General features: G+C 50.0%; 1 protein-coding gene across 1 annotated transcript in view; it reads right to left on the bottom strand.

Moving 5' to 3' along the window:
• Positions 1–24,262, bottom strand: part of LOC144752244 (transcription initiation factor TFIID subunit 1-like) — a 303,153-nt gene that overhangs the window by 238,548 nt on the left and 40,343 nt on the right. Inside the window, exons 6-10 of the mRNA XM_078640245.1 lie at positions 19,871–20,116; positions 17,260–17,481; positions 16,634–16,835; positions 15,237–15,353; positions 14,369–14,536 (exon numbers count right to left, since the gene is read on the bottom strand). Of these exons, the coding sequence (XP_078496371.1) occupies positions 14,369–14,536; positions 15,237–15,353; positions 16,634–16,835; positions 17,260–17,481; positions 19,871–20,116 (955 nt within the window). The remainder of the gene's footprint in view (positions 1–14,368; positions 14,537–15,236; positions 15,354–16,633; positions 16,836–17,259; positions 17,482–19,870; positions 20,117–24,262) is intronic.

Raw genomic sequence — 24,262 nt, 5'->3', positions numbered from 1 at the left:
AGGTGTTCTGCCATGAGGAAAATGTTCCTCTGAATGGCCCACTTCCACATGCTCTGAGCCAGATGAGACAGCTGTGGCGAGTGAGTGCCTCCCTGCTTTTGAATGTAGTACATCGCTGTCATGTTGTCCGTCCGGACTAACACTACCTTGTTGCACAGATGTACATTGAAGGACTTGAGCGCCATGAAGATTGCCATCAGTTCCAGATAGTTGATGTGCATCTTCTGTTGCTGCGTCGTCCATAGTCCCTGCACTGTGTAAGTGAGCAGATGAGCTCCCCATCCCTGGAGAGATGCGTCCGTCGTCAGGGTAATCTGTGGCACTGGCTCTTGGAACAGTCGGCCCTTGCAAAGGTTGTGTGGAGTCCACCAATGCAGAGAGTTGAACGCCCGACTGGTAACCAACACTAGGTCTGTCAATTGTCCCTGAGCCTGTGTCCACTGGTTTGCTAAGCACTCCTGGAGCGGACGCATATGTAACCGTGCGTGAGGGACTATGAAGATGCAGGAGGCCATCATGCCAATCAACTGCATGAACACTCTCGCTGGAAGCGAGTGTTGTGGTCTGAACTTTTGGATCAGAGACTGCATGCTGTCTATCCTGACCTGGTTTGGCTGAGCCATAGCCGTCAGGGTATTGATCGCCGCGCCCAGAAACTGCCGGACATGTGCTGGCTGAAGGTGCGACTTCGGGTAGTTCAGCGAGAAGCCCAGATTGTGAAGGAGGTGAATGGTAGTCGACATGTCCGCGGCGCACTGTTGTTCCGACTTGGCTTGAACGAGCCAGTCGTCTAGGTAGGGGTAGACATGGATATTCTGCCTCCTGAGGTGCGCCGCCACCGTCGCCAGACACTTGGTAAACACTCTTGGGGCGGTGGTCACTCCGAAGGGTAGGACTTTGAACTGATAATGCCTGCCTTGGATAGTGAACCTGAGGTATTTTCTGTGGGATGGGTGTAGTGGTATGTGGAAATAAGCATCCTTGAGGTCTAAGGTTGCTAAGAAGTCCCCTTGGTGTAACAAGGGAAGAATCTATTGCAGTGTAAGCATATGGAAATGTTCTGACAGTATATACAGGTTGAGGGGACGCAGATCCAGAATGGGTCTGAGAGATCCGTCCTTCTTTGGAATAAGGAAGTACAGGGAATATACCCCTGTGCCTTCCTCCTCCACTGGCACGAGCTCGATTGCGCCTTTTTGCAGCATCACCACTACCTCCTGCTGCAATAAGTGCAAGTGCTCTGCGGACATAGGCCGCTGCCTTGGTGGAATGTTGGGTGGAGTGGACTTTACCTCTAGACAATAACCGTACTGGACAAGTTGTCGTACCCACCTGTCTGTGGTGATGTTTGTCCAGAGCGGCAGGAACTGCTGTAGTCTCCCCCCGACAGGTGTTAAATGGTCGGGGGGCAGTGACAGAGAGTCACTGTTTGTTTGGGGCAGAGGAACGGGAGTTGTTGTTTCCTCTGCCACGTCCTCTGGTGCTGTTTCCTCGATAACCCCCTTTATTCTGCTTTGGGTAGGAGGACTGTGCTCCACCTCTAGTGAACTGTGATTGTTGACCCATCTGTCCTCTGGTGACTCCACGTGCACCTGAGCAACGAAAAGTGTTGCCCCGGAATTGTTGTGATTGAAGGGCCCCCATAGACTTAGCTGTTTCGTTGTCTTTCTTAATCTTTTCGAGGGTGGTGTCAACATCAGGACCAAACAGTCTATCAGGATTGACGGGTTGATTGAGTATGGTCATTTGAATGTCGGGTTTAAACCCTGATATGCGTAGCCACGCTTGTCGTCTCAGCATGACGCTAGTGTTAATAGCCCTAGCTGCTGTGTCAGCGGCATCAAGTGCACACTTTATGGCTGCGTTGGAGATGAGTTTGCCCTCCTCTATAAGCAGTTTGGTAGCCTCTTGAAACTGCGGAGGCAGGTGTTCTAAAACTTGCTCTAGGGTGTCGTAATGCGCCCTATCATAACGTGCCAACAGTGCTTGTGTATTCGCAATCCGCCAGAAATTTGCGGCTTGCGCAGCTACCCTTTTGCCCCCTGCCTCAAGCACTTTAGACTCCTTGTCTGGGGGAGGAGCTTCACCCGTCGTCTGGGAGTTTGCCCGTTTGCGGGCATTCGCGACCACAAGAGAGTCTAGTGGCAACTGTCCCCGAATGTATGCAGGGTCTGCAGGTGCTGGTCTGTATTTCTTTTCGATGCGTGGATTGACCACCCTCGCCCTGGTAGGCTCTTTAAAGATGTCCGCAGCATGCTTAAGGACACCTTTGAGCATAGTCAGTGTCTTTACTGTCTTTTCGGAGACTGAAAAAGTGTCAAACAGAAAATCTTCCTCCACTGGGTCAGCATGCATGTCCACATCATGATTAGCAGCTGCCCGTTCAATGAGTGCATGAAAACCTGCAGAGTCTTCTGTTGGGGATGCACGTGCACTGAAAGGCTGTGGGTCCTGCCCCACAATCTGTATCCCTTGGTCGCCTATGTCGTCATAGGAATCCTGCTGTGCATCGGGTTCATTGATGGGGAAAGTGTACTGGTCATCTTGTCCATAGTCCTCTCCCTCAGAGTGTTCGGGGGAAGGTGTTGGACTCCTTCTAGGAGGAGGCTGGATAGGTTCAATCAGGACTGGAGCGTCCTGTGCAAGCCCCTTCTTCTTCAGTGGGATAACATAAGAGTCCACTGGGTGGGAAGTGATCTTCCTCTTGTAAAGGGTCAACTTGCCCGTGTCTGCGTCGATAAAACGCTCCGAATCGTCTCCTGAGTTGAGTTGTCGACCCGATACTCCAGCAGACGTGGACGAGTCCGATGTCTTTGGCGCCGTCTTTGGCGCAAAGGCCTTTGGTGCTTCCTTTGGCGGCAGAAGGAAGAGAAGTTTGCTAGCAGGCTTCGCCGGCATGTCCATCGGCTTCTGTTGCGACGGCGCCGGAGCCGACGTCGTAGAGGCCTTATCCCGAATTCTCTGGAGTGAAGCGGCGATGAGGGATGCTTCACTCACGGCGTCACTTGGCGCCGACGAGGAGGCCTTCACCTTGCCTTCGGAACCGACGTCTTGTGGTCCCTTCGGAGTCTTAGACGTCGATGCTGCAGCCGTAGACACCGAGTCCTTGGACCGATGTGTTGAGCTTCCGCTCTTTGATCCGTGGGATCGCACAGGCTCCGTGTCAACCATGCGTCCGACTAACGACGTCTCAGTCGGCACCGGAGTCTTGTCGCTGGCTTTGGCGGACTTTGACGGCGTCGTCCCGGTCGACCCGTGCCGGACGACCTTCTTAGAGGATGCCTCCTCCGTTGACGACTTCGGCACTGTCGAATCGACAGTTTTCTTCGACTTCTGTGGACCGGAGGCCGATGGAGTCGATGAGGTAGCAGGCTTTGGTGTTTTCGGTGGAACGGCCGCCATCTTAGATGCACTCGAATCCGTTAGTTTCGGTTTCGTTTTCGTGTCGGCCATTTTAGGTGTAGTCGATACCGTTTGTTTCGGTTTCGGTTTCGATACGGGCTGCGTAGCAAGTATGTCCGTGGCCGGGCCTGAAGGCGGGGCCGTGGCTTGCGGTACGGGGTCTTGGGTAAGGCCGAGTGGCGATCCCGTGACCCGAGCCTGATCCGCGTAACCTTCGGGGCATAGCTCATCCCCTGAGCTATCTTCCGCGGCCCCATAAACTTCTTCGACGTCCCCTACCTCGTCGACGTATTCAAGGCCTTGATCCACGACTCCGTCGTCGTCTTCCGGATCCGCCTCGACCTCCGTCGCGGGCGGCGAGATTTCAAGATGATGGCTTAGGCCCTCTTCTTCCTGTTCGCCGAAGATGTTCTCTGGAGCCGGGGCCGCTTGTCTGGCCTCGAGGCGCACCGCGCGCCGAAGCTTGAGCGTCTTCTTTGACCTGAATCTGGAGCAGGCCTTGCAGCTGTCCTCGTTATGGTCTGGCGAAAGGCATTTGTTACAGATCGGGTGCACGTCGATATGTGGGTATTTGGACCCACAGACGGGACAGTATTTAAACGGGCTCCGCTCCATGCTGAAAAGTTCTGGTCGTGTTGCGATGAGAAGGCCTCGATGTCCGAAGAGTGATACGACTCCGCAGATTCCGACTCAAAGAGACGGAAGAACTAGAGACCGTACGCAAACAATACCGACGTAATGAAACTAAGGCCTTTTGGCCGTAAAAAAGCTAGTTTTCTCGGTTCCGACAGAGAGACGTCGAGACCGCATCCGAACCCAATGGCGGAAAAAAACAATCTGGGGATGGAGCCGATGCCCATGCGCACTGTAGTCCAGGGGAGGAGCCACCTATCTCAGGATACTTCGAAGACTCTTCCAGGACAACAATGTGCGATCATCCGGACCCAACACTAGGCGGCGATCTAATGCAACAGATATGAATTTAGCAGCCCACATGCCTCGAACCTCAAGTTGTCGAGTTTCCAGCCCATGTACTCTCTGTGGCTCCCCGGGCATTTACAATATTAAGAGATGGACCCCAATATTGGAGGGGCATATCTGCTCATGCAGATATGCCTTCATCTGTGGTCTAGAGCACCCTGCCTTAGGGCTGTGAGGTCTACTACAGGGGTGACTTGCCTATGCCTTCAGGCTGTGCTGGCTGGGATGGCACCCAGGCAGGCTGCCATGTCGACTTTGTTGTTTTCTCCCTCACAAGGGCATGCTGGCTGCAGGGGCAGTAGCATGGTCCCAGTGAGGGGGATCCGGGGTACGCTCTGCAGCTCCCAGGTCCCAGGTACCCAGGGTACACCAGTCACTAGGGACTTACAGAGAGCAGAAGTGCCAACTAGGGATTTCTTTTTAGGGAAAAACTGGCACAGAGGACTGTCGTTGGCAGTGGCCCTGTGCACTCCATTTGAAACCACATCAAAACCAGGCAAAAAGTAGGAGCTAACCATGAAAGGAGGCCGTTTCTCAAAGGCGGTGTTACCACACTCTTCATGATGGATCTCCCTGCTTCATTTGAGAGTTGCCTGGTCCTCATTAGAGCCGTGAACATTTATCGGTTGGCCTTTGGTGGTGGTGGTGTTACCGCACTCGTCCTCTTGGATCTCCCTGCATCATGTGAGAGTCGACTACTCAAGGCTTCTCTAGAGACTGGAACAAATGGGAATCTTCTCCACTGCCGAAAATGTCTCAAGAATAGGATCTCCCTGCGTCGTGTGAGAGTTGACTAGTCTCACCGAAGCTGTGAATGGTTTTCAACTGTTACCACACTCGTCCTCTTGGATCTTCATGCGTTGTGCGAGAGTTGACTAGTCTCACCGAAGCAGTGAATGGTTTTCAAGTGTTACCACACTCGTCCTCGTGGATCTCCCTGCGTCGTGTGAGAGTTGACTAATCTCATCGAAGCTGTGAATGGTTTTCAAGTGTTACCACACTCGTCCTCGTGGATCTCCCTGCGTCGTGTGAGAGTTGACTAGTCTCACCGAAGCTGTGAATGGTTTTCAAGTGTTACCACACTCGTCCTCGTGGATCTCCATGCGTTGTGCGAGAGTTGACTAGTCTCGCCGAAGCTGTGAATGGTTTTCAAGTGTTACCACACTCGTCCTCGTGGATCTTCATGCATTGTGCGAGAGTTGACTAGTCTCACCGAAACTGTGAATGGTTTTCAAGTGTTACCACACTCGTCCTCGTGGATCTCCATGCATTGTGCAGGAGTTGACTAGTCTCACCGAAGCTGTGAATGATTTCCAAGTGTTACCACACTCGTCCTCGTGGATCTCCATGTGTTGTGCGTGAGTTGACTAGTCCTCATCGAAACCATGAATGGTTTTTGTTTGGCCTTTGGTGGTGGTGGTGGTGGTGTTACCACACTCATCCGCTTGGATCTCTCTGCGTCATGGGACAGTCGACTACTCAAGGCTTCTCTAGAGACTGGAACAAATAGGAACCTTCTCCACTGCAGAAAATGTCTTGGAAACAGGACACGGGGGATCTTCCTGCTCCCCTTCTGATAAGATCTAAAATCTCTCAACTGCGGTGTGCCTCTGGACTCTGAACTGAGTCCTACACCACTCTCTTAGGGTCATATTCCAAGTGTATACCTACACAAGCCAACTGCTGGTACCAGTGACAGAGAAACACAAGGGTAACCGTAAAACAGCAAGGAGCCTGGGGTAAATATACATAATAAAAATAACAATGGTCCCTGGTTAAAAATCATAAGTAGAAAGAGGAGTATAATGATGGTATAATAACATGATAGAAAAAAACCCAGAAAATATAAGATTGTCAGAGAGGAAAACGTGCTCAAAGCTTCAAAAATGTGACACACAATGATAATAAATGGGATACAAGTGCGACTAACACAAACACATTAATTATGACCCTGTACAATATTTAATGGCAAAAAGGGAACATAAATTACAAAGTCAACGGTGTCTCGAATCCATTAAAATGAGGGACTATCAGGACTCAAATAGTATGGAGAATCTGAGAGTAAGAAGCAGAAAGGAAGATAATAGCACAAGAAAAAGCTGAAAACGCAAATTAAGAGTTCCTGCAGTGACTGCTAAGATACAGCAAAATGGTACGGTGGTCGAGCATAAAGCTAATTGGGGACTTTCTTTGTGCGTACCTGCTGCCCGTTTGCTGGTGGAACAGCTTCCTTCTTGTGGACCCAGGCTACCCCTCGCCGGACCCGCTCCGCGGGTCCCGCTTCGTGTCTGGGAGCAGAGGAACTTCGGGAGTGCGTGCAGACGCCAAGGGTGCCGGTAAGCCTTGCAGGGCTGCGAGCAGCGTGGTCAGGGACTCCATATCCCAGGAGTCCCTGATAGCCCGCCTGCAATCACCTGGGCTGCTCTCCCTGCAAGCCCCGCCCCTTCACCTACGAGCTAAAAGCCACTGTTCCCACTACCTCCTTGGGACTTTCTTTGTGCGTACCTGCTGCCCGTTTGCTGGTGGAACAGCTTCCTTCTTGTGGACCCAGGCTACCCCTCGCCGGACCCGCTCCGCGGGTCCCGCTTCGTGTCTGGGAGCAGAGGAACTTCGGGAGTGCGTGCAGACGCCAAGGGTGCCGGTAAGCCTTGCAGGGCTGCGAGCAGCGTGGTCAGGGACTCCATATCCCAGGAGTCCCTGATAGCCCGCCTGCAATCACCTGGGCCGCTCTCCCTGCAAGCCCCGCCCCTTCACCTACGAGCTAAAAGCCACTGTTCCCACTACCTCCTTGGGACTTTCTTTGTGCGTACCTGCTGCCCGTTTGCTGGTGGAACAGCTTCCTTCTTGTGGACCCAGGCTACCCCTCGCCGGACCCGCTCCGCGGGTCCCGCTTCGTGTCTGGGAGCAGAGGAACTTCGGGAGTGCGTGCAGACGCCAAGGGTGCCGGTAAGCCTTGCAGGGCTGCGAGCAGCGTGGTCAGGGACTCCATATCCCAGGAGTCCCTGATAGCCCGCCTGCAATCACCTGGGCTGCTCTCCCTGCAAGCCCCGCCCCTTCACCTACGAGCTAAAAGCCACTGTTCCCACTACCTCCTTGGGACTTTCTTTGTGCGTACCTGCTGCCCGTTTGCTGGTGGAACAGCTTCCTTCTTGTGGACCCAGGCTACCCCTCGCCGGACCCGCTCCGCGGGTCCCGCTTCGTGTCTGGGAGCAGAGGAACTTCGGGAGTGCGTGCAGACGCCAAGGGTGCCGGTAAGCCTTGCAGGGCTGCGAGCAGCGTGGTCAGGGACTCCATATCCCAGGAGTCCCTGATAGCCCGCCTGCAATCACCTGGGCCGCTCTCCCTGCAAGCCCCGCCCCTTCACCAATCACACCATCTATTTACAGACGCTTGCTCTACCGCTACGCGGGAGCGAGCGGGAGCGCGCCGGGAGAAGCCCGGGACAAGGGCGGGACCGTCTGTGGCCGTCCGGGGCCAGAGGAGGCCGGGCTGGGCCACATCCCTTGGCCCCACAAAGCGGACTTCCAGCCACCAGGAATATGGCTTCAGGAACCCGGTCTTGTAAGACAAAGAAATCTGCTGGAGACGTTGTTATAGGCACTATGGACCAGTTCATAACCCGTGCTGTTTCCATAGTTGAGAAGGAGATAATCTTGGCTGAGCGAAGGTTGTCTCGGGACTCCTTTAGCACGTCTAATAAGCGCTCTTCTTTGGGCGCCATTGCCCTAGCTGATAGCCCTGGTCATATTCCATCAACTCCCTTAGTAATAGTTGATTCCCCCACCATTGATGAGAGAGTGAGTCGGATTAGGGCTAGCCTAGAAAGGGTAACCACCACAGCTCCAAGTATTGTGCTCGACCCGACACACTCCACTTCCTCTCTTTTTAGTGTTCCATCACCAGAGAGGCAGATTCCAGATTGCACTCTCAATACCCCTGATGATTCGAGCCCCCATGTGTTTGTTAATACAGCTGTGAATTCCCCATCCACTGCAGGCCATTCTGATACTAACACTCCTAGAGTGGTAGTCCCCGAAACTGTACCTGTAGGGAATCTAACCCTAGGCATCGTCCCTCGAAAGAAGAGAAAGCGCCCCATTAGTCCCCGTAGGGGAGGCTCTCTAAAACCTCATAGTAAGGTTAGTAGGAACATCACACCAAAAGGGGGTATTACCCCGAATCAGGTTCTTCGCTCAAAACCCCAAGCGCCCCATATTGGAGACGCTGCTGTCGAGGGCACTCCTGGGCAACTGGCCCCTATAGATGCTAGCATATTCCTCCAAGTTGAGAGCATCATTAAGTCTGTGGTGATGCCACTCGTAGATAAGATCGATGGCCTCACACGCAAACTAGCCTCACTCGAGCAGTCAATGCTGGACAATTTTTATGCAGTGAAATCGTTAGTTAAATTTCACGCTAAAACTCAGGCTGAAGAAAACGGTGGGCTAAGGAGCGGTGCCGCTCCAACAGTTCCGTCTAATCCGACAGCCCTCCCTGATCCCTCACCTAGTTCAAAAACGCCTGCCTCGGCTAAGGCTCCCAAACCTATTACTGGAACCATACCCCCCCCACCGACCCCTACCCCTGAGCCTAGTTTGGCATGTCCAATGAACAAATCCAGCACCCATGTACCAAAGGCACCCAAGGTCAAATTTGCTGCAAATCCCAAGCCTATTACTTCCCAAACTAAGGCAACTGGAGATATAGTGACCGTAAGCAAGGGCGCCGCAATTATAATCACATCCCCTTCTACTTCTGCTTCGCATGTAGCGCCCAAATCCCCAGCAAAAACTACAAGAAAATCCCCAGCCAAAGACAGGATAAAACGGCGTACGCCAAATGCTAGCCTTCCGCCTGGCTGCAAGCCCTATGTGGTTATTCTAACAGGGGTACCTGAGCTTGACGAGGGCTCTTGTGAGTCCTATTCTGAACTCAAACACAAGACGCTCTCCTGGCTAAAAGCTAATAGACCCCTCCCAGGGCACATTGATGGTAGAATAGCCTTCGTCCGAAGGGTGGGTTGGATCGGTAACAGACGCAAGGCTATTACCGGGGACTGTGTGTTGATTAATTTCAATGATCCCAGAGCTGCTGGTATGATTTGTAACCAACAGTCGCAGCACAACTTTTGCGACATACAAACTAGGGATTTGGGGTATTTTTATCACCCTCCCCCCTTAATGGGGCTCAATAATAATAATAATAAGTTCTTTCAAGATGGGGGTAGAGGTGTATGGTTCTCTCATTACCCGACCTTGGATCCTAGAGCAAGGGCATGGACCCCCTCCCAACCAACCACTCCACAGGGTTGGGGCTGGTGACTTAACACCTTAGAGGTAACAAATGTCTCCCCCCAAAGGGCTGACACAACTTCTCTGGTAGGGGAGGTACCGCTGACCAACATTGTTGTGCCCGATCCCTCGCCTATCCCAATCCTACCCTTTCCTTCAGGTGATGGGACAGATAAACTTGAACTAGGGGATAGTCCTCAAACTTCGGGTCCTCAGGGTGGGAATAGCGGTTATAATGAGCCCCAGCATCCTGCCCCTTTGAAAATCATTAGTTGGAATGTGGCAGGCTTAAGCAGCAAGCTAGATGTCCCAGACTGGGTGGCGCTCGTTGAACCCCACTCAGTTTGCGCATTTCAAGAGACATGGTGCGTAGAACCAAGGCACCGAGTAGGTAATGCCACCTTTTTTGTCCCGGCAGAAATTCCAGCCTCGGGAAGAGGTCGCCCCTTCGGAGGTCTCTTGGTTTGGATAAACATTACTTTGGGATGGAGGGTACACCATCACCCCCCAAAAACTCCAGATTTGATGCATCTCACTGTAACTTGCCCAAGGAGAGCAGAAAAACTGGAGATTTTTAATATCTATACACGAGGGGCCACCGGGAGAGCTTTGTCACCAACGCTCTTGGACCTGGAGGTAGCCCTGGGTGAGTGCTGTAGCGATTCCCTAATTTTGGTCATGGGGGACTTCAATTGCACATTTGAGCCTTTGTTACCCGATGAATCCCTGGATCTAAATGATGAAGATTCTAGGAGAGGTGTCCCGTCACTTGACTTGCCCATCATAAATAGTTGGACACCCAGAATCATCCAACTAAATTCCCTCACTTTAGAGCATGGTCTAAGGGCAGTCAATGGGAGGACACCATCAGACCTAGTGGGGGCTCATACATATAATAGGGTCGGCCATTCTTCCCGGATCGATTATATCCTTCTAAACTTTTCTTTGTGGGCTCACATGAAGGATATGGTAGTCCTACCCTCCCTGGACAGTGACCATAACGCCCTTTCTTTGACACTATCAACCTGGTGGAAAGAGAACTTCCCTGGAAATGGAAACCATGACGCTCTCGCAACAGGGCCACTGGGAGGAGTGGTCCCAACAAACTGCTTAAGACGCTTGAAATGGGACAAAGTGGCAATAGATGAGGAGAAAATGGCATGTATCAGAACTGTTACTTCCACAGCCTGTGCCATTTTAAAAAGTCAGCCTATTTGCCCTAATCAGATTACAGCATTGTTCTGTGAGGTCTCACTCTCAATTGGGGACCTTTTCAAGGCCAAAGTAAAAAATGGGAACCCTAATCGTAAAAACCAACAAGGCAAGTCAGGATGGTACACGAAGGAGTGTCGTGCCAAGAAGAGAGCCCTGATACTGGCGGTGAAAAGTGGTAATGCCACCCTAATATCCACTGAACGGAAGGGCTATAAATTGGAGCTCAAAACAGCAAAGAGAGACTGGGAAGACAAGTTTTGGCAGGATCTCCGAGCTGCCAGCGGCGGAAAAAACGCAAAAGCTTTCTGGGACTTAGTTCACAAGAAGAACAGACCCCTTGATACAGTTATCACCTGTAATATAAGCGAGGACTTATGGTTTACACATTTTTCGAAATTGTATACGGCATCCGCAGTTGAAGCGTTGGATTTTGTTTTCCCACAGCCCCTAAGAGTGATGGAAAGATTCGAGGAATGTCTGTTTACTAAGATAGAAGCGGAAAGTGCAATAAAATCTTTGGTTCCACGCAAGGCGGCTGGCCCCGATGGTCTTCCGGGTGACTTGCTCCGAGCTGACATAGATGATTGGAGCACACTGATCTCTTCGGTTTTGAATGCTGCTTTGGAAGGCGCACCTTTGCCTGCCTCTTGGATGGCCGCTGAAGTGGTTCCCCTTCACAAAAAAGGCTCGAGAGATGACCCAGGGAACTACAGGCCAATCAGCCTGATCGACTGCTCACAAAAAGTTGCAGGCAAGGTTCTTTTAACAAGAATACAGCAATGGGCAGATGAGAACAGGATCCTTTCGGATTTTCAGGCAGGGTTCCGTGCTGGCACTGGAACAATTGAACAATCGCTAAGGCTTCTTATGATCCACTGGAAGGTCGTCACAATTGGGAAGGGTACATTATATCTGGCCTTCATCGACCTCCGGACGGCCTTCGATTTGGTCCCCAGAAATAAACTCTGGAAGGTTCTTAACGATCTTGGCCTGCCACCTTACCTGCTCCACCTGGTCATGAAGTTCCATGAAACCAACTACGCCCAAATTCGCTGGGGTCCCAATGGCCAAAAAACCCGAAGAATAGATGTGAACAGAGGAGTGCGGCAAGGGTGCGTTCTTGCCCCAACACTCTTTTCGCTCTATGTTAATGGGGTGGTGGACCACTTGTCAAGGATTCCAGCAGATGCCCCTCGTCTGGCAGGTCGCTCCATCCCCACCCTGCTTTTTGCGGACGATACTTTGCTCCTTTCAAAATCGCCAATGGGCCTACAACAGCTTCTCTCAGGCTTTGACGATTTTTGTAAACAAAGAGGACTCTGTATAAATACAGATAAAACAAAGTACCTTATTTTGAACCCTCCGCAAAAACTGGGCCCTCCGCCAACATTGGGCTCCGTGGCATTGGACAGGACTAAAACCTTCGATTATCTGGGCATCAGGTTGGTGGATTCCATGAAATGGGACCAGCATCTGCTCAAAATGTTGCTAAACCTAAAAAGAATAACCGGGACCCTGCTTAAAGAGCAGAGAGCAGCCTCAACTAAACCTATAGCTGCAGTATTGGACATCTACGCGGCCAGAGGAGTAAGTGCTGCCTTGTATGGGGCGGAATTATGGGGAATGTCGAACTTGAAAGACCTTACTCGAGCTGAGAATTCCTTCTTGAGAAGCTTGATGTCCCTTGGCCCGTCTGTCCCCATCTTGCCTCTGCAATTGGACATGGGCTGTCGGGCTATAGAAGATCTAGCGAAGTTACGCCCTTTGCTTCTGTGGGCTCGCATCTGGAGAGTTCCTGAACTCTCAAGTTATGCGGATGGTCTACGGGAGTTACTAAGTTCGGCAGGGTGGGCGAAAATAAAGTGGCTAACGGATATCAAAGCCTTACTTACCAATCTGGGGCTGGAAGAAGCTTGGCACCAACAGTCAGCCCCCCCCAAATCCACAATAAAACAACTTTATTGGAATTGGGTGACAAACAGAAGGAATTCCTCCACCTCGATATGCAAATCGACTAGAAACTTCATGGAGTCCAAAGATACCCCCTATAGAGAACTGTATCTGGACACCATCTCAGCCTCTTGGGAAAGGTCCCTGTACTTTAAATTCAGAATTGGTCTTCTCCCCGTAATGGAATTTACTTGCCACTGGAAAATCCCATACCAGACTGCTCCGTGGTGTCCCTTTTGCCCACAGCGCAGAGAATCTGTCCCCCACTTTTTATTCGAGTGTCCTGCATATATAGTTCCACGGTCAAAATGGCTCAAACCCATGTGTCGTACTCTGGGCACTAGGCATTGCAACGTGGCCTTAAGAATTCTTTATTCGGACACTCGTACTTTTTACGCATGTGCCACCTCGAAGTACCTTGGGTGGGCATGGCGAATCCGGTCAAAAAGACTTAGGCAAATTGTTTAATTACACTTTTTACCATGGTCTGTTTTAAACTAAATGCTTATTTTTAAAACCTATAGATCCATTTTCTGATAGCAGAAAGTTACGGTTTATTTTAAATGTACTGAAAAGTATTTTTTTATTGATTGTATGCTTTTTAAGATATTGTTATATGTCGAAATAAAGCCTTTTTGACTGACTGACTAATCTTCACATCAAGGAAAGGCTCTGGCAGAACAACCATGGCCGTCTAAAACGAGCAATCCACTCGGGGGGGGGGGGGGGGGGTTGGGAGGCAAAACGATGTACAGTTCAGAAGCAATATATCAGCCTTAAATTAAAAATCAAGCCATGAAGGAGACTGCAGAAAAAGTGAATTCAAGCAGAGGGACCGGTGAAGTGCCATGCATCCTCTCCGAATTCCAGCAGCCTCTACAAGTGAATCATCGGAGAGCAGAACTGACCCTTTCACTGCCCGTCTCTGAGAAGAGTCCGAATGGAGGCCTTCTAGTGCTGCAGCTTAACTGAGAGGAAAACAAAGTGCCTTTCCTTGCCCCCTCCCAGTGCGTGGATGATGGGACTGGGCCCCTCTCATACTGGCATCTAAAGTACGCAAGTGAGGCACCACCTTAAATGCCACCTTCAACTTTATGCATCAAATGCATGGGTGGTCCCAACTTTATGAATCTTTCTTCTATTTACTCTTACTGGAATCCTGTGTTATGCCTTCAAAGGGTCTTCGTGTGCTTTAAACAACAAGAAATCAATTAATCGAAAGACTTTTTACTTCTACCTCAATAATCAGACTGTAGCTGTATATAATGAACAGGTCTCCCCATTCACTCTGCATGATTACACTCCTCAACCAAGGCTTTGATAACAGCGATGAGCACTCCCTGGAGGGCCACATCATCCTGAAACCAGACACGACCCTTCCCGACATCACGGTCTCTAACCAAGACCATGCATTTCACTCCCATAGGCCCTCGCCCTGGCGAGAGCATCTGCACAACAACCAGTCAAAGGTTCTCTGGAGTGTCCCCGACGCCCTCCTCCCCTTTCACTCTCCCCGGAGGTCATCATACCGAGAATGATGTTTTCATCGTTGGGGTCCAACATCAGGACCGGTGGCTCCAGGATCTTCCCCATGGCCTGGTCATCCCAGATAATGTTATTTTCCCACCGACCGTACACCAGTTCTTCATTATCGATGGGGAAAATGGAAAACCACGGCTTGTCGTCCTCCATGGAACCTGAAGCAACAAAACAAGTGAAATCCTGTTAGGTAAAACCTCAATGCACAAAATCAAACTGCGGACACTGCTGCATTAGCCAACTTCAGCGCCGTACAAACATTCTCCGACAGCGCCGACATTGGCGTCACAGAGAACACATTTCCACATAGCGCCTTCCCCAACACTATCTTCTTCTTCCCTTGACCTCGATCACAGCACATATTATCAAATTGCCCCAGATCGCCAACGCTCCACAGGTGTTCTCACATTGGCCCGCCTCTGCATCGGAGTCTGAAGTGCAGTCACCTCAGTGTGGGCTGTTTACATTACCTGATGGCCAGCGGTTTTTGAGAACGTTTTAATTTCAGAAATAAGTGGTTACTTCTTACTGGTGCAAGCAAGTTTATGGGAACACGAGCCAAAATGGTGTGTTCTCAGATACATACCCATGTTTAGCTTTTCTGATACATTATACTTTTCCGTAACACTCTGTTTATTCGCTCATATGTCACTGTGAGTTCAACTGTGCTTTATCATACAGGTTAACATGAGAAGGAAGCATTCATGGATTGATTCTTATGCAATGGAGCAGCTTTAGCCAAAGTCCCTTCTTCATCCTCGGAGAGGAGACCCATTTAATACCATAACGGCACCGCCCTGCTCCTGGGAGAGCTAACAGCATTTGAGTGCGAGACTCGCCAGTAGTCCCTGTGCTCACCTGGCTGATCTGATTGATGCTTCTCCTTCCCCTTCGACATGCCCAAGATGCTGGTGATACCTGGTTTCTGCAGCAACGGAACTGGCAAATTTAACAGAGAACCACTGCGATTCAGCCCTGGAAAAGACCATGTGGAGTTATAACAGCGAATGGCAGATACAAGTCTACAAGTAGCCTAGAGCATGTGTACGACGACTGGACATTCAACTCATTTCCTTGTACCGGAGCCAAGGAGAGTGTCCCCGGCACCCTGGGAACCCACTAACGTCACCATTTAGTCTGCATACCAAGATCTCGTAGGGAGTGCACAAAAACAGAGATCCCGCTCACTTCATCACAAGAAGAAACAACTGCATCCATACCAATCGGAAAACCGAGTTACGTCACCATTCAGTCCACACACGACCACGAGAATACAGACAGAACCGGGGACTGTCTCACAGCACAATCAGCGCCAGGAGCTCCTCTACTAGATGTGCTCCGTAGAGAAGGAAGCAAACACAAGGAGAAGATGGAAGGAGCGCTGAAACTTTTCAGACACTCACCCTCAGTTACGAGTCTGGGTCGAATCCCTTATCGTTCTTTAGCTCCCTTCGCCACCCCTGTTCTCCCCCAGTCGCCTTGTGTTTACTCCATAGAGAAGGAGGCGCGAGTGGAGTCACCTATGAAATTTACAGAGGCAAGCTTGAGAGGACTAAAACCATCAAAGCTCCTCCATGGTGCTTCGAAGGAACACTAGGAAGACCAATAAGTCAATGTGCTGTTGGGCAACACCATCCCACTCTCAAGAATGACTCCGAGGAGGAGACCCTCCCCTCTGCCACACCCTTCTGTCAGTCAAGTGTACACAGAAGCTAGGTGGACGGTAAATATGGTGTCAGACAGACAGATTGGCAGCCCAGTTCCAGTGGAAGTTTTAAATACAACAGCGACGGCAGAGACAAAGAAAATGTGCCGGAAGGGTTAGGCAGGGTGGATGAACGACTTGTACAGCCTTTTGTGTTGCCATTAAAGTGGAATATGAAATAATAAGTCCACACACAATTATTCTCGGATTGGCGACAGCTTTTCTAGTTTGTGTATGTGCACCAGGAAGCAGTAGCCTTCCGTATGCCATGATCATTGCCTTTGGAATAAAATTACCAAAGCAACCTCTTAGACAAACCAGCTGAAGAGTGTTCAGAACTTTTAAAAAGGACTAGAGAACCCCATCAGAGGGCTGGAAACCTGAGACAGAAACCTGTAGATCAGGGGTCTCGCTAGAACGAGGCAGGATCAATGGAACCTGCAGCCTCCCAACCCTCATAGTTAAGTCTGAGCAGAACAGCCCTACTTAGTGTCAAACAAATACTTAGAAGAAATGTATAAGCATGCCCAGATCACCCCCAGGGCGGCACCTTGCTGGGCGTTGTACGCAGTAGCATTCCTGGTCATGCTGGAGGGAAGCCAGCCGGCCAAACTGGCTCTCTGTGTCTTGGTGACTTTGTGCTTCACGTCCTCCCCATTCCAGATGACATCATCTTCCCATTGCAGTTGTGTTACCATCAGGAAGTGCTCGTCTGCTAAGAGGTTTCCAGATTCATCAGTCAATTCCTTGCCCTGAAGAGAAACCGATGGAAAGACCATCACAACACTGACGTTCTAAGTTTAGAGACTTCTGCCAAATGTCTCATCACCAATTACACAAAAAAAAGGTCAAGTTAATGGGAAGGGCTGCATCTAATTAACTCCCTCTCAGAACAGCACTATACAAAGCTGGCAACAGATGTCAATCTTTACATGCTGTGGCTAAGCCGTAACTTCCTAACTTCATTTCTTCTGAAATTGTTCTTGTTCTTAACATGTCCCATTTCATGGATTTCCCACCTGCCATTTTTTTCTTGTGCCAGAAAGTGACTTCAAAGCACAATATGGACACTGTATATTCCCACAAGCCTGAGTACTTAATATTGAAGACATCTTCACTTTGAAGTCTCACGTGAGGCTTGACGGACACAGGGCTGCGGCATCGCTAATTTCTTACCTCGCCCACTGCCTTAGGCCAACAGAAATCATCGTTTTGTGGATCTTTTAGCTTAAAGCCATAATCAAATCCGCTGCCATCTTCGGGGACCCCGAGCATGTCGTACCAGAGCTGGGCAGGCCCGTAGCGCCATTCTGCCACCTTGGGTTTAGTATCTGCCACTTTATCCGTGTCACCAGCCGACAAAGAGAACTTGGACTCCACAGGAGCCATCATTGTGATCTGAAACAAGAACAGGACAGTTTGCATAAAACAAGTACTCTATTCCCCAATTCAGTAGACAAGAGGAGGCATGCAATTCTACTTATAAGAGAAAACACAGATTAAAAAAGAGGGTCATTATAATCAAGAAGTGCAAGTAAGGCAGAAGCTCCATCATAGGTTATGAACAACCCTAGTCTACGCTCCCGATGAAAAGGATACCGTATTCTTGGACCATGAGCAATGGGTGAGCGTGTCGCTGCAGTGTGATCGATCTCCAACTCTGTGCTCACGGCCTCGACTCGCTGATCGTGGGTACCTGGGTAAAGCATGCTAGCATACAGTGAGACTTCACCCCTCTGTTCACTTCCACAAGAACCTCGTCCACTAACCAGTGGCCCATGGGTAGGGCTGTTATTGCAGACTGGTATGTGCACCCGCCCCATGATCACTAACACCCCTTATTCACTCATCATGGACCCTTGGGTGGAACAGTCTCCAGCTGTGACCTGCCCCAAACTCCCGGCTTCCTTTGAGACGTTAGGATCCCTCTTCCAACCTTCCAGCCTTCGGTGAGTCTATCGCATTGCTGTGCTCTGTCCAAGCGTTCCTTATCACTGTCAGGAGACCTCATACTAGGATATATCCCTACATTGTTTCTCGCTGCTAGAAGCCCCTGCACGCTAAACCCAGGCCCTTGTTGAGGCAGTCGGTGCAGTGAGACCTGTGCACACCTCCTCCAACACTACAAACAAGTCCCTCATTCACGTGAAGGGGCCTTTCCTGAGCAATTTAATACCAGATCTTAGGCTCCCAGGTTGGGGTTCCGGGGAATCTCCGTCTAGAATAGATCACAGCTTTTTGCTTCAGTCTCTGTATCTTTTCACCTAGGCATGATCTATTATGAACTACAACGCTCCAGACAAACCTTCTGATTCTCTATGCAGTTATTACCGCTGGTTGTTGGCTGGCCGCTCTATTGGCCCCTCTCTCCACTATCTCCAACCACCCCCAGGGCGACAGCCTTTAGTGACCAGTATACTCATTCCTTTAGGGATTCCATATTCGAGTTTGTGTGGACAGCCTCATGCTTTGCACACCAGCGTTTCCGCCCTCACGCCACAATCTAGATTAGATTCCCATAGTGTGGGGCACCGAGGGGCTTCCCGATTGTTTAACTATGTCTCTCTATGCAGCGGGGGCTACATTGCAAAAGAGTAATGTGTACCCCTCCAGTGTTTGCTCCCCCATGTACCAAATGCGACCAACTGGCGTGTGAGCCGCATCCGCACATCTATCACATCAGATAGACATGTTTACTACCCTTTCCCAGTACCTCTGTACCAGTGGGTATTCGTATATAGTATACAGCAAGGTACCTTAGTGGCCATATCCTCAGGAAGCGATTCGAGGCACTGCATCCCAACTGATACACTGTCGCCCTAGTGCGGTGGGCTCGGTGTAACAGTTTTAGCTGCATCAGGCGGAAACCAGCTCTGATTGCTACCCCTCTCTTTCAGCAGCAACAGAGTGAAACTTCTGTAAATTATTGGTCACACGAAGTCAGATTTACCTACTTTTAGGACATGGCAAGTACGAGGTGAACGACAAATATATATTATCAAGTAAGACAGTATACCTTCTCTTTCACATCACTGTAGATATATGGATTTATCACAATGGACACTATGAACTGGCCTCTATGCCCTGGAAGGTGTTTGAAACAGAGTCTCTTTGCTGCTGATTCGCCATATATTGGCATTAAACAGTTATGTTTCCCTAAGTCTACACTCCAGCAAGAGATTTGTGCACCATCCCATATTGGGGGAAGGGACTACCACAGGGGTCATGGGGAGGAATCGTACTCCTGTCGCTACTGTGTCTTTATCACATGTAATCCTTGTCACCTGTAACAGATGGACGCTGACTGAGACAAAGCTGCTGAATAGTTTTGATGTTATGTTTAAAAACAATAAAAATATTTGGGGAAAAACCCAGTTATGTTCCTCCTGTCCACCTCCCACGCCTAGTCCTCAATCAGGATTGGAGGTAGGTAGAGATTTCCCTCTGATATTGTGGTTAATCATTCATAGGCCCTGCACACTAACAGATTGATAAGCTCTTTTAACGAAATTGTTATAGCCTAACTTTTATCTCTTTTATTGCTGCTTATTTCAATACATTTTTAATGATTCTAATGAAACAATAAATTGTTTCGTGATACCAGCTGGCCCAAACGTGGGGCTTTCAGCACAGGCCTGGTCACAAATGACCACAGCAATGAGTTAACATATACTGTTAAAAGTAAGTACTCTTGGTTCAGCAATGTTTCTCATTCCAAGCCACCCAAGTAAGCTGTGCCACTCAATCTGTGAAGTGTGCAATCAGTCACCGATCTGAACATACTCACCTCGTCATCGGAGAGGCATTGCTCAGGTGGAGGCGGCGGCGCATACTCGTACTCCCAGTGGGACTTCATCTCAGCGGTCACCTCTATATCCTCTGCTGCACACTCTATCTCCATCTCCCCCTCTCCCTCCAGGGGTGGTGCATCCTGAGAAAGTTCCCGGTGCTTCTTCTTCCTTTTCCGTCGGGCGCTGCGCCAGACTGACAGCATATTCTTTCCTGGTCCGAAGAGACGGAGGAAACGCAGCACCTAGGATCAGGAGAAGTCAAAGAAATGATGAATAGAGCTGGAAGCTAGAGTTGCCGCATTTGAAACCTGCAGACGAAGGTTTAGATCCCGGCCTCAGCACTTGACTCAACATCGTGTGATTCTAGGCTCATCACCTAATCTCCTTACGTCTAAAAATGTGAAATGGAAGGTGTGTAAAAGGCACTTATCCCCGCTTGATGTACGCAATGTTAGATCATCTCGCAAACCCTTGCATAATGTACAAATTCTCAGTTGCACACTATAAAAACAAATAAATAAAAACGTACAGATGCATAGTGACGTCTGCACAAAGCTGAAAACCTTGTGAACTTTAGACAAAGCATGGGGGATAGAAAGAGAGTAAGATAACCTATGAGAGGCGCATAGTGACAAAAAGTAAAGAGGAGAAACACAGAGGGTAGAAAACAAGAACCGAGGCAGGATGGGAGTATTGATACTGTGGATGCTGGATTGTGAGTTTGCCGAATTGCTGTCATCGCTTTTATGATTCAAATGTTTTGAATTAACATGTTATGGATGTGCTTGAATCTCATAACAATTACATCAGAGCCAGGATCAATTCTTGACTGTGTGGCATCTTGGCATAGGTATAAAATGACCACAACTATAAAATAACACCCCTCCCCCCCAGCATGTCCCATTCTGCGCCTCTGTCCAAGAATGCTTTATCACATACAGAGCCGCCAGATCCCATCACATGGCGCTCATGTGGTCTAAGGTGCTTCACAATCTTCCACTGATGAGTTCATTCTGGGAGCACTGAGCTGGCAGCTCGCAACACCCGCAGATATCTAGTGCAAGCATTGAAACATGGCCGACACATTTGAACACATTGTATTGGTTTCCCTTTCAGTGGTATAGCCATCCTTCCCATCCCAATAACGCACAACATTTTATGCAGGCATGCACTAAAGTGGATAATTTGGCCGTACATCTTCTGCTCAACACCACCTCCTTAACAGCACATAGCAGCAAGCTTATCAATCGTCCCCTCGGAGACCAGGCCGGGTTTGAAACCCCTAACATAATGCAGGCCGGTGACCCAATCATCGTGGTGCTGCACATTGGGTCTATTTCATCCAATACTTCTACCCAGTCTCTTCCCAACTTTGGCAATTCCACAATGAGTGGAGGGAAAGAAGAACCTCCCAGGCATACCTACAGGCCCTGTTGCACTGATGTATCCAGACTGGGGTAAAGCACCAACATACCACAATTATAACCAGAGTTTCTTCTACTGCAGTGCTGGATGTACACGTACCCGCTCTGCCAGATGTCTCTTTCACTCCCTGTTAGCAGATTTCCACCCCAGCTCTGATCCCATTGTTTCGGTGCTTTCGTCCTGTCCAGGATGTCTCCACTCTTAGGAATTGAAAAATCTCGGACAGGACCCTTTTCTCCCCTTTCTTAGCCGGTAACCAAAGTTCAAATGGGGTTCATCATCTCCTGGCTTGTTCCCCCGATTTCCCTGTGAGAAACCGAAAGCCAAATCTGACCGTGTAAGCATTCTGAAACAGCGATCCCAAACTTTCATTTAACTTGTGTACGAAGCTGGCTGTTTATACAGTGGACCAAAAAGAGGTGCACTGTGTAAAGAGTCTGGCAAACCCCAACGGAATTACAGAGGCACAAATGACACCCCAAATGCTCTTTTTTGTGGTAGTGTGGGCGAGAAGTTAGGCATATCAGAGGGTAGTGCTAATTATTTATTTCATACACAAAGGTGAGACCACACTCAAAGAAATCCAACACTAATTTATAAAAACAACATACTTTTATAAAAATCTAGATACCAAGACCATCAGGATCGGTTAAGTAGTTTTTGAGACATGAATTTTTCCAGTTTGCAGAAATGGACACCGAGTGCATTTTCTGGGTTTGCAATGTTAACCTATGGAGGAAAAACATGTATTGCATTCGGGCACTTGGAGTGACTTACAAGACTGTTCTTCAGGACTTAAGGTGCGTATGGTGCAAGGCCCAAGGCCACACCAACAGGTTTCCTCTGGAGGCTCTGGGGCGTCTGGATGCACAGGTGTGTTACAGTGTCGGGAGTCCCATTCACTTCCATAGGAGAACGGTCCGTCAGTAAAGAGGCTGCGAGCTTGGGCTGAGGGACCTGTCAGGGGGAACCCACAAGAGGGCTCGACCTCTGAGATCCTCGGGCACACGGGGACACCTATTGTCCACTTCTCCTCATGCTGTGCGGCAAACCCAAGTGTGGGCTTGGCTCTTGTGTATCGGACCCCATTGTCACCGTCACCTCTCTTGGACTCGGGCTCTGGGGTGCGGGTGCATAGGTGGGTCTCACTGTCCCTGAAATCCCTCGACGTGCTGGTCAGTTTTCCTCAGTGCTGGTGTCCGATCTGAGCACAACAGGACTTGCCAGTTGCAAGGGGGTCCAGTACCCCTTGGATTGGTACTGCACGGCTCCGCTTGGTCCTGGCATGCCCACACTTGGAGGAAGGACAGATCTGGTCAGGGGGAGCACTGCTACCTCTTCCTGGGTGGCTGCTGCATTGCTTGTCCCCGTAGGCAGCAGGTCGGTGTACCGGGCCTTGCTTCTTTGGTGCCTGCGGCTGCAGGGGAACATCTCCTCTACTCCAAGGGAGTCCCTTTGGCAATTTGTGAAGCACTGGCAGCCCTCTGGATTTCTTGAGGTCTGCACAGCGGCAGTACGAATCAGTTGCTCCAAGAATGTCGGATACAGCAGACAGGCAGGCAGGTTAGTTGACAAGTCAGTCGTGCTCCTCGGTTTTTGGGTCAGCGGTCTTCTTCTTCCACTCCTTTTTTTGTGTCTAACAAAATCTGAAGTCCTGATATTATTGGCTCCCCTAAATACTCAATTTAGGGGCGTTAAAGGAAGTGAGGGGTAGTAGCCAATGGGCTACTTACCCCTGGGGTGACTAAGGCCCCTAGAAGACCACTTCCTGTGAGAAGCAGGATTCACCCTGTCCCAGAATCCCTTTGTTTGCCTTCATCAAGCTGGCCAACTCTGGAAAGCCGTGTTCACTTAAGGTAGCCCACCTTAAGTGTGGTACTAGCCTGGGGATGGGCACGTCTCCCTGACTAGCTCATTTTCCTGCCTGTTCAGGTGCCAAAGGGCTCTGGACAATGGGGTAAGCTTCCTCTCCTGTGAGGGACGCCAGACTTGCATACCAAAGGCGGTGGCTACTTTGAGGCTCCCTGCCTTGGAATGATAATCAGCAGGTCATTCTGTGGGAGGGGGTCTGAACATCCTCCACCCAAGCAACCTTTGTTTCTGACCTCCTGAGAGAGTAGACCTTCACCCTTGGACCCGGCACATCCTCCTCTCCACTCGTGCACCAGGGGTCCACCAAAACCACAGAGTGGCCCCCAGGTTCAGCAACGCCCCCCTCTCCCCCTACTGAGGGTATAGGCAGGTTAGTCAGAGGCAGCAGGATAGACGCAAGATTAGGCAGGATATTGCAGGGCGTGCAGGGAAAGCATCCTGGCGGCCATTTTGCTTGGCCACGCCAATTCTTAATATACAGACAACTCCGTAATACCTGCCCGACTCTCTGGTCCACAATCGACGAGAAGCTCCTGGTCCACGCCATCCTACAAGAACTACTCCAAATGGGAGACGGGCGGCACTTCATCACTTGAATTTACCTGGGTTCCCACTGACAGAGCTGCATAGCAGGTGGGAGGATGATATAAGGAGGCTGCTACATGACAAAGAACGGGAGCAGGCCCTGGAGTTCCTCAAGCGGTCTCTCAAAACGCACAGTTTAAAAACATTCAATTTTCTATCCTACAGCGGGCCTCTCTCACCTCTGACCAGCTTATTTGCTACTTCCTTCTAGTAGACTTGCGATGTCTCCAATGCCAACCAGCCTCAGACGATCTGTGTCAAGTGTTTTAATCCTGCTCTTCCCTCTATGCATATTCCCTGTATGTATGTTGGCTTTCCATATAGGCAACCCGGCTAGACGTTACAGAGCTGCCGGATATCTACTCATGGGAGGCCTGCGTCCTAGGCATGTTCAAGTGCAGGAAGACCCACGGGTACGCACCTGCTTTGCCAGTATGGCCCTTCTGCTGGCAAAGAGGACCTTGACCATGCACTGGAGGGTGGCATCAGTGCTGCCAGTGGCAGCA

The sequence above is a fragment of the Lissotriton helveticus genome, chromosome 4_2, assembly GCF_964261635.1.
Source record: "Lissotriton helveticus chromosome 4_2, aLisHel1.1, whole genome shotgun sequence".
Classification (NCBI taxonomy): Eukaryota; Metazoa; Chordata; class Amphibia; order Caudata; family Salamandridae; genus Lissotriton; species Lissotriton helveticus.
Note: the sequence above shows the minus strand (reverse complement) of the source record. Positions and strands in the feature narration are given on the sequence as shown.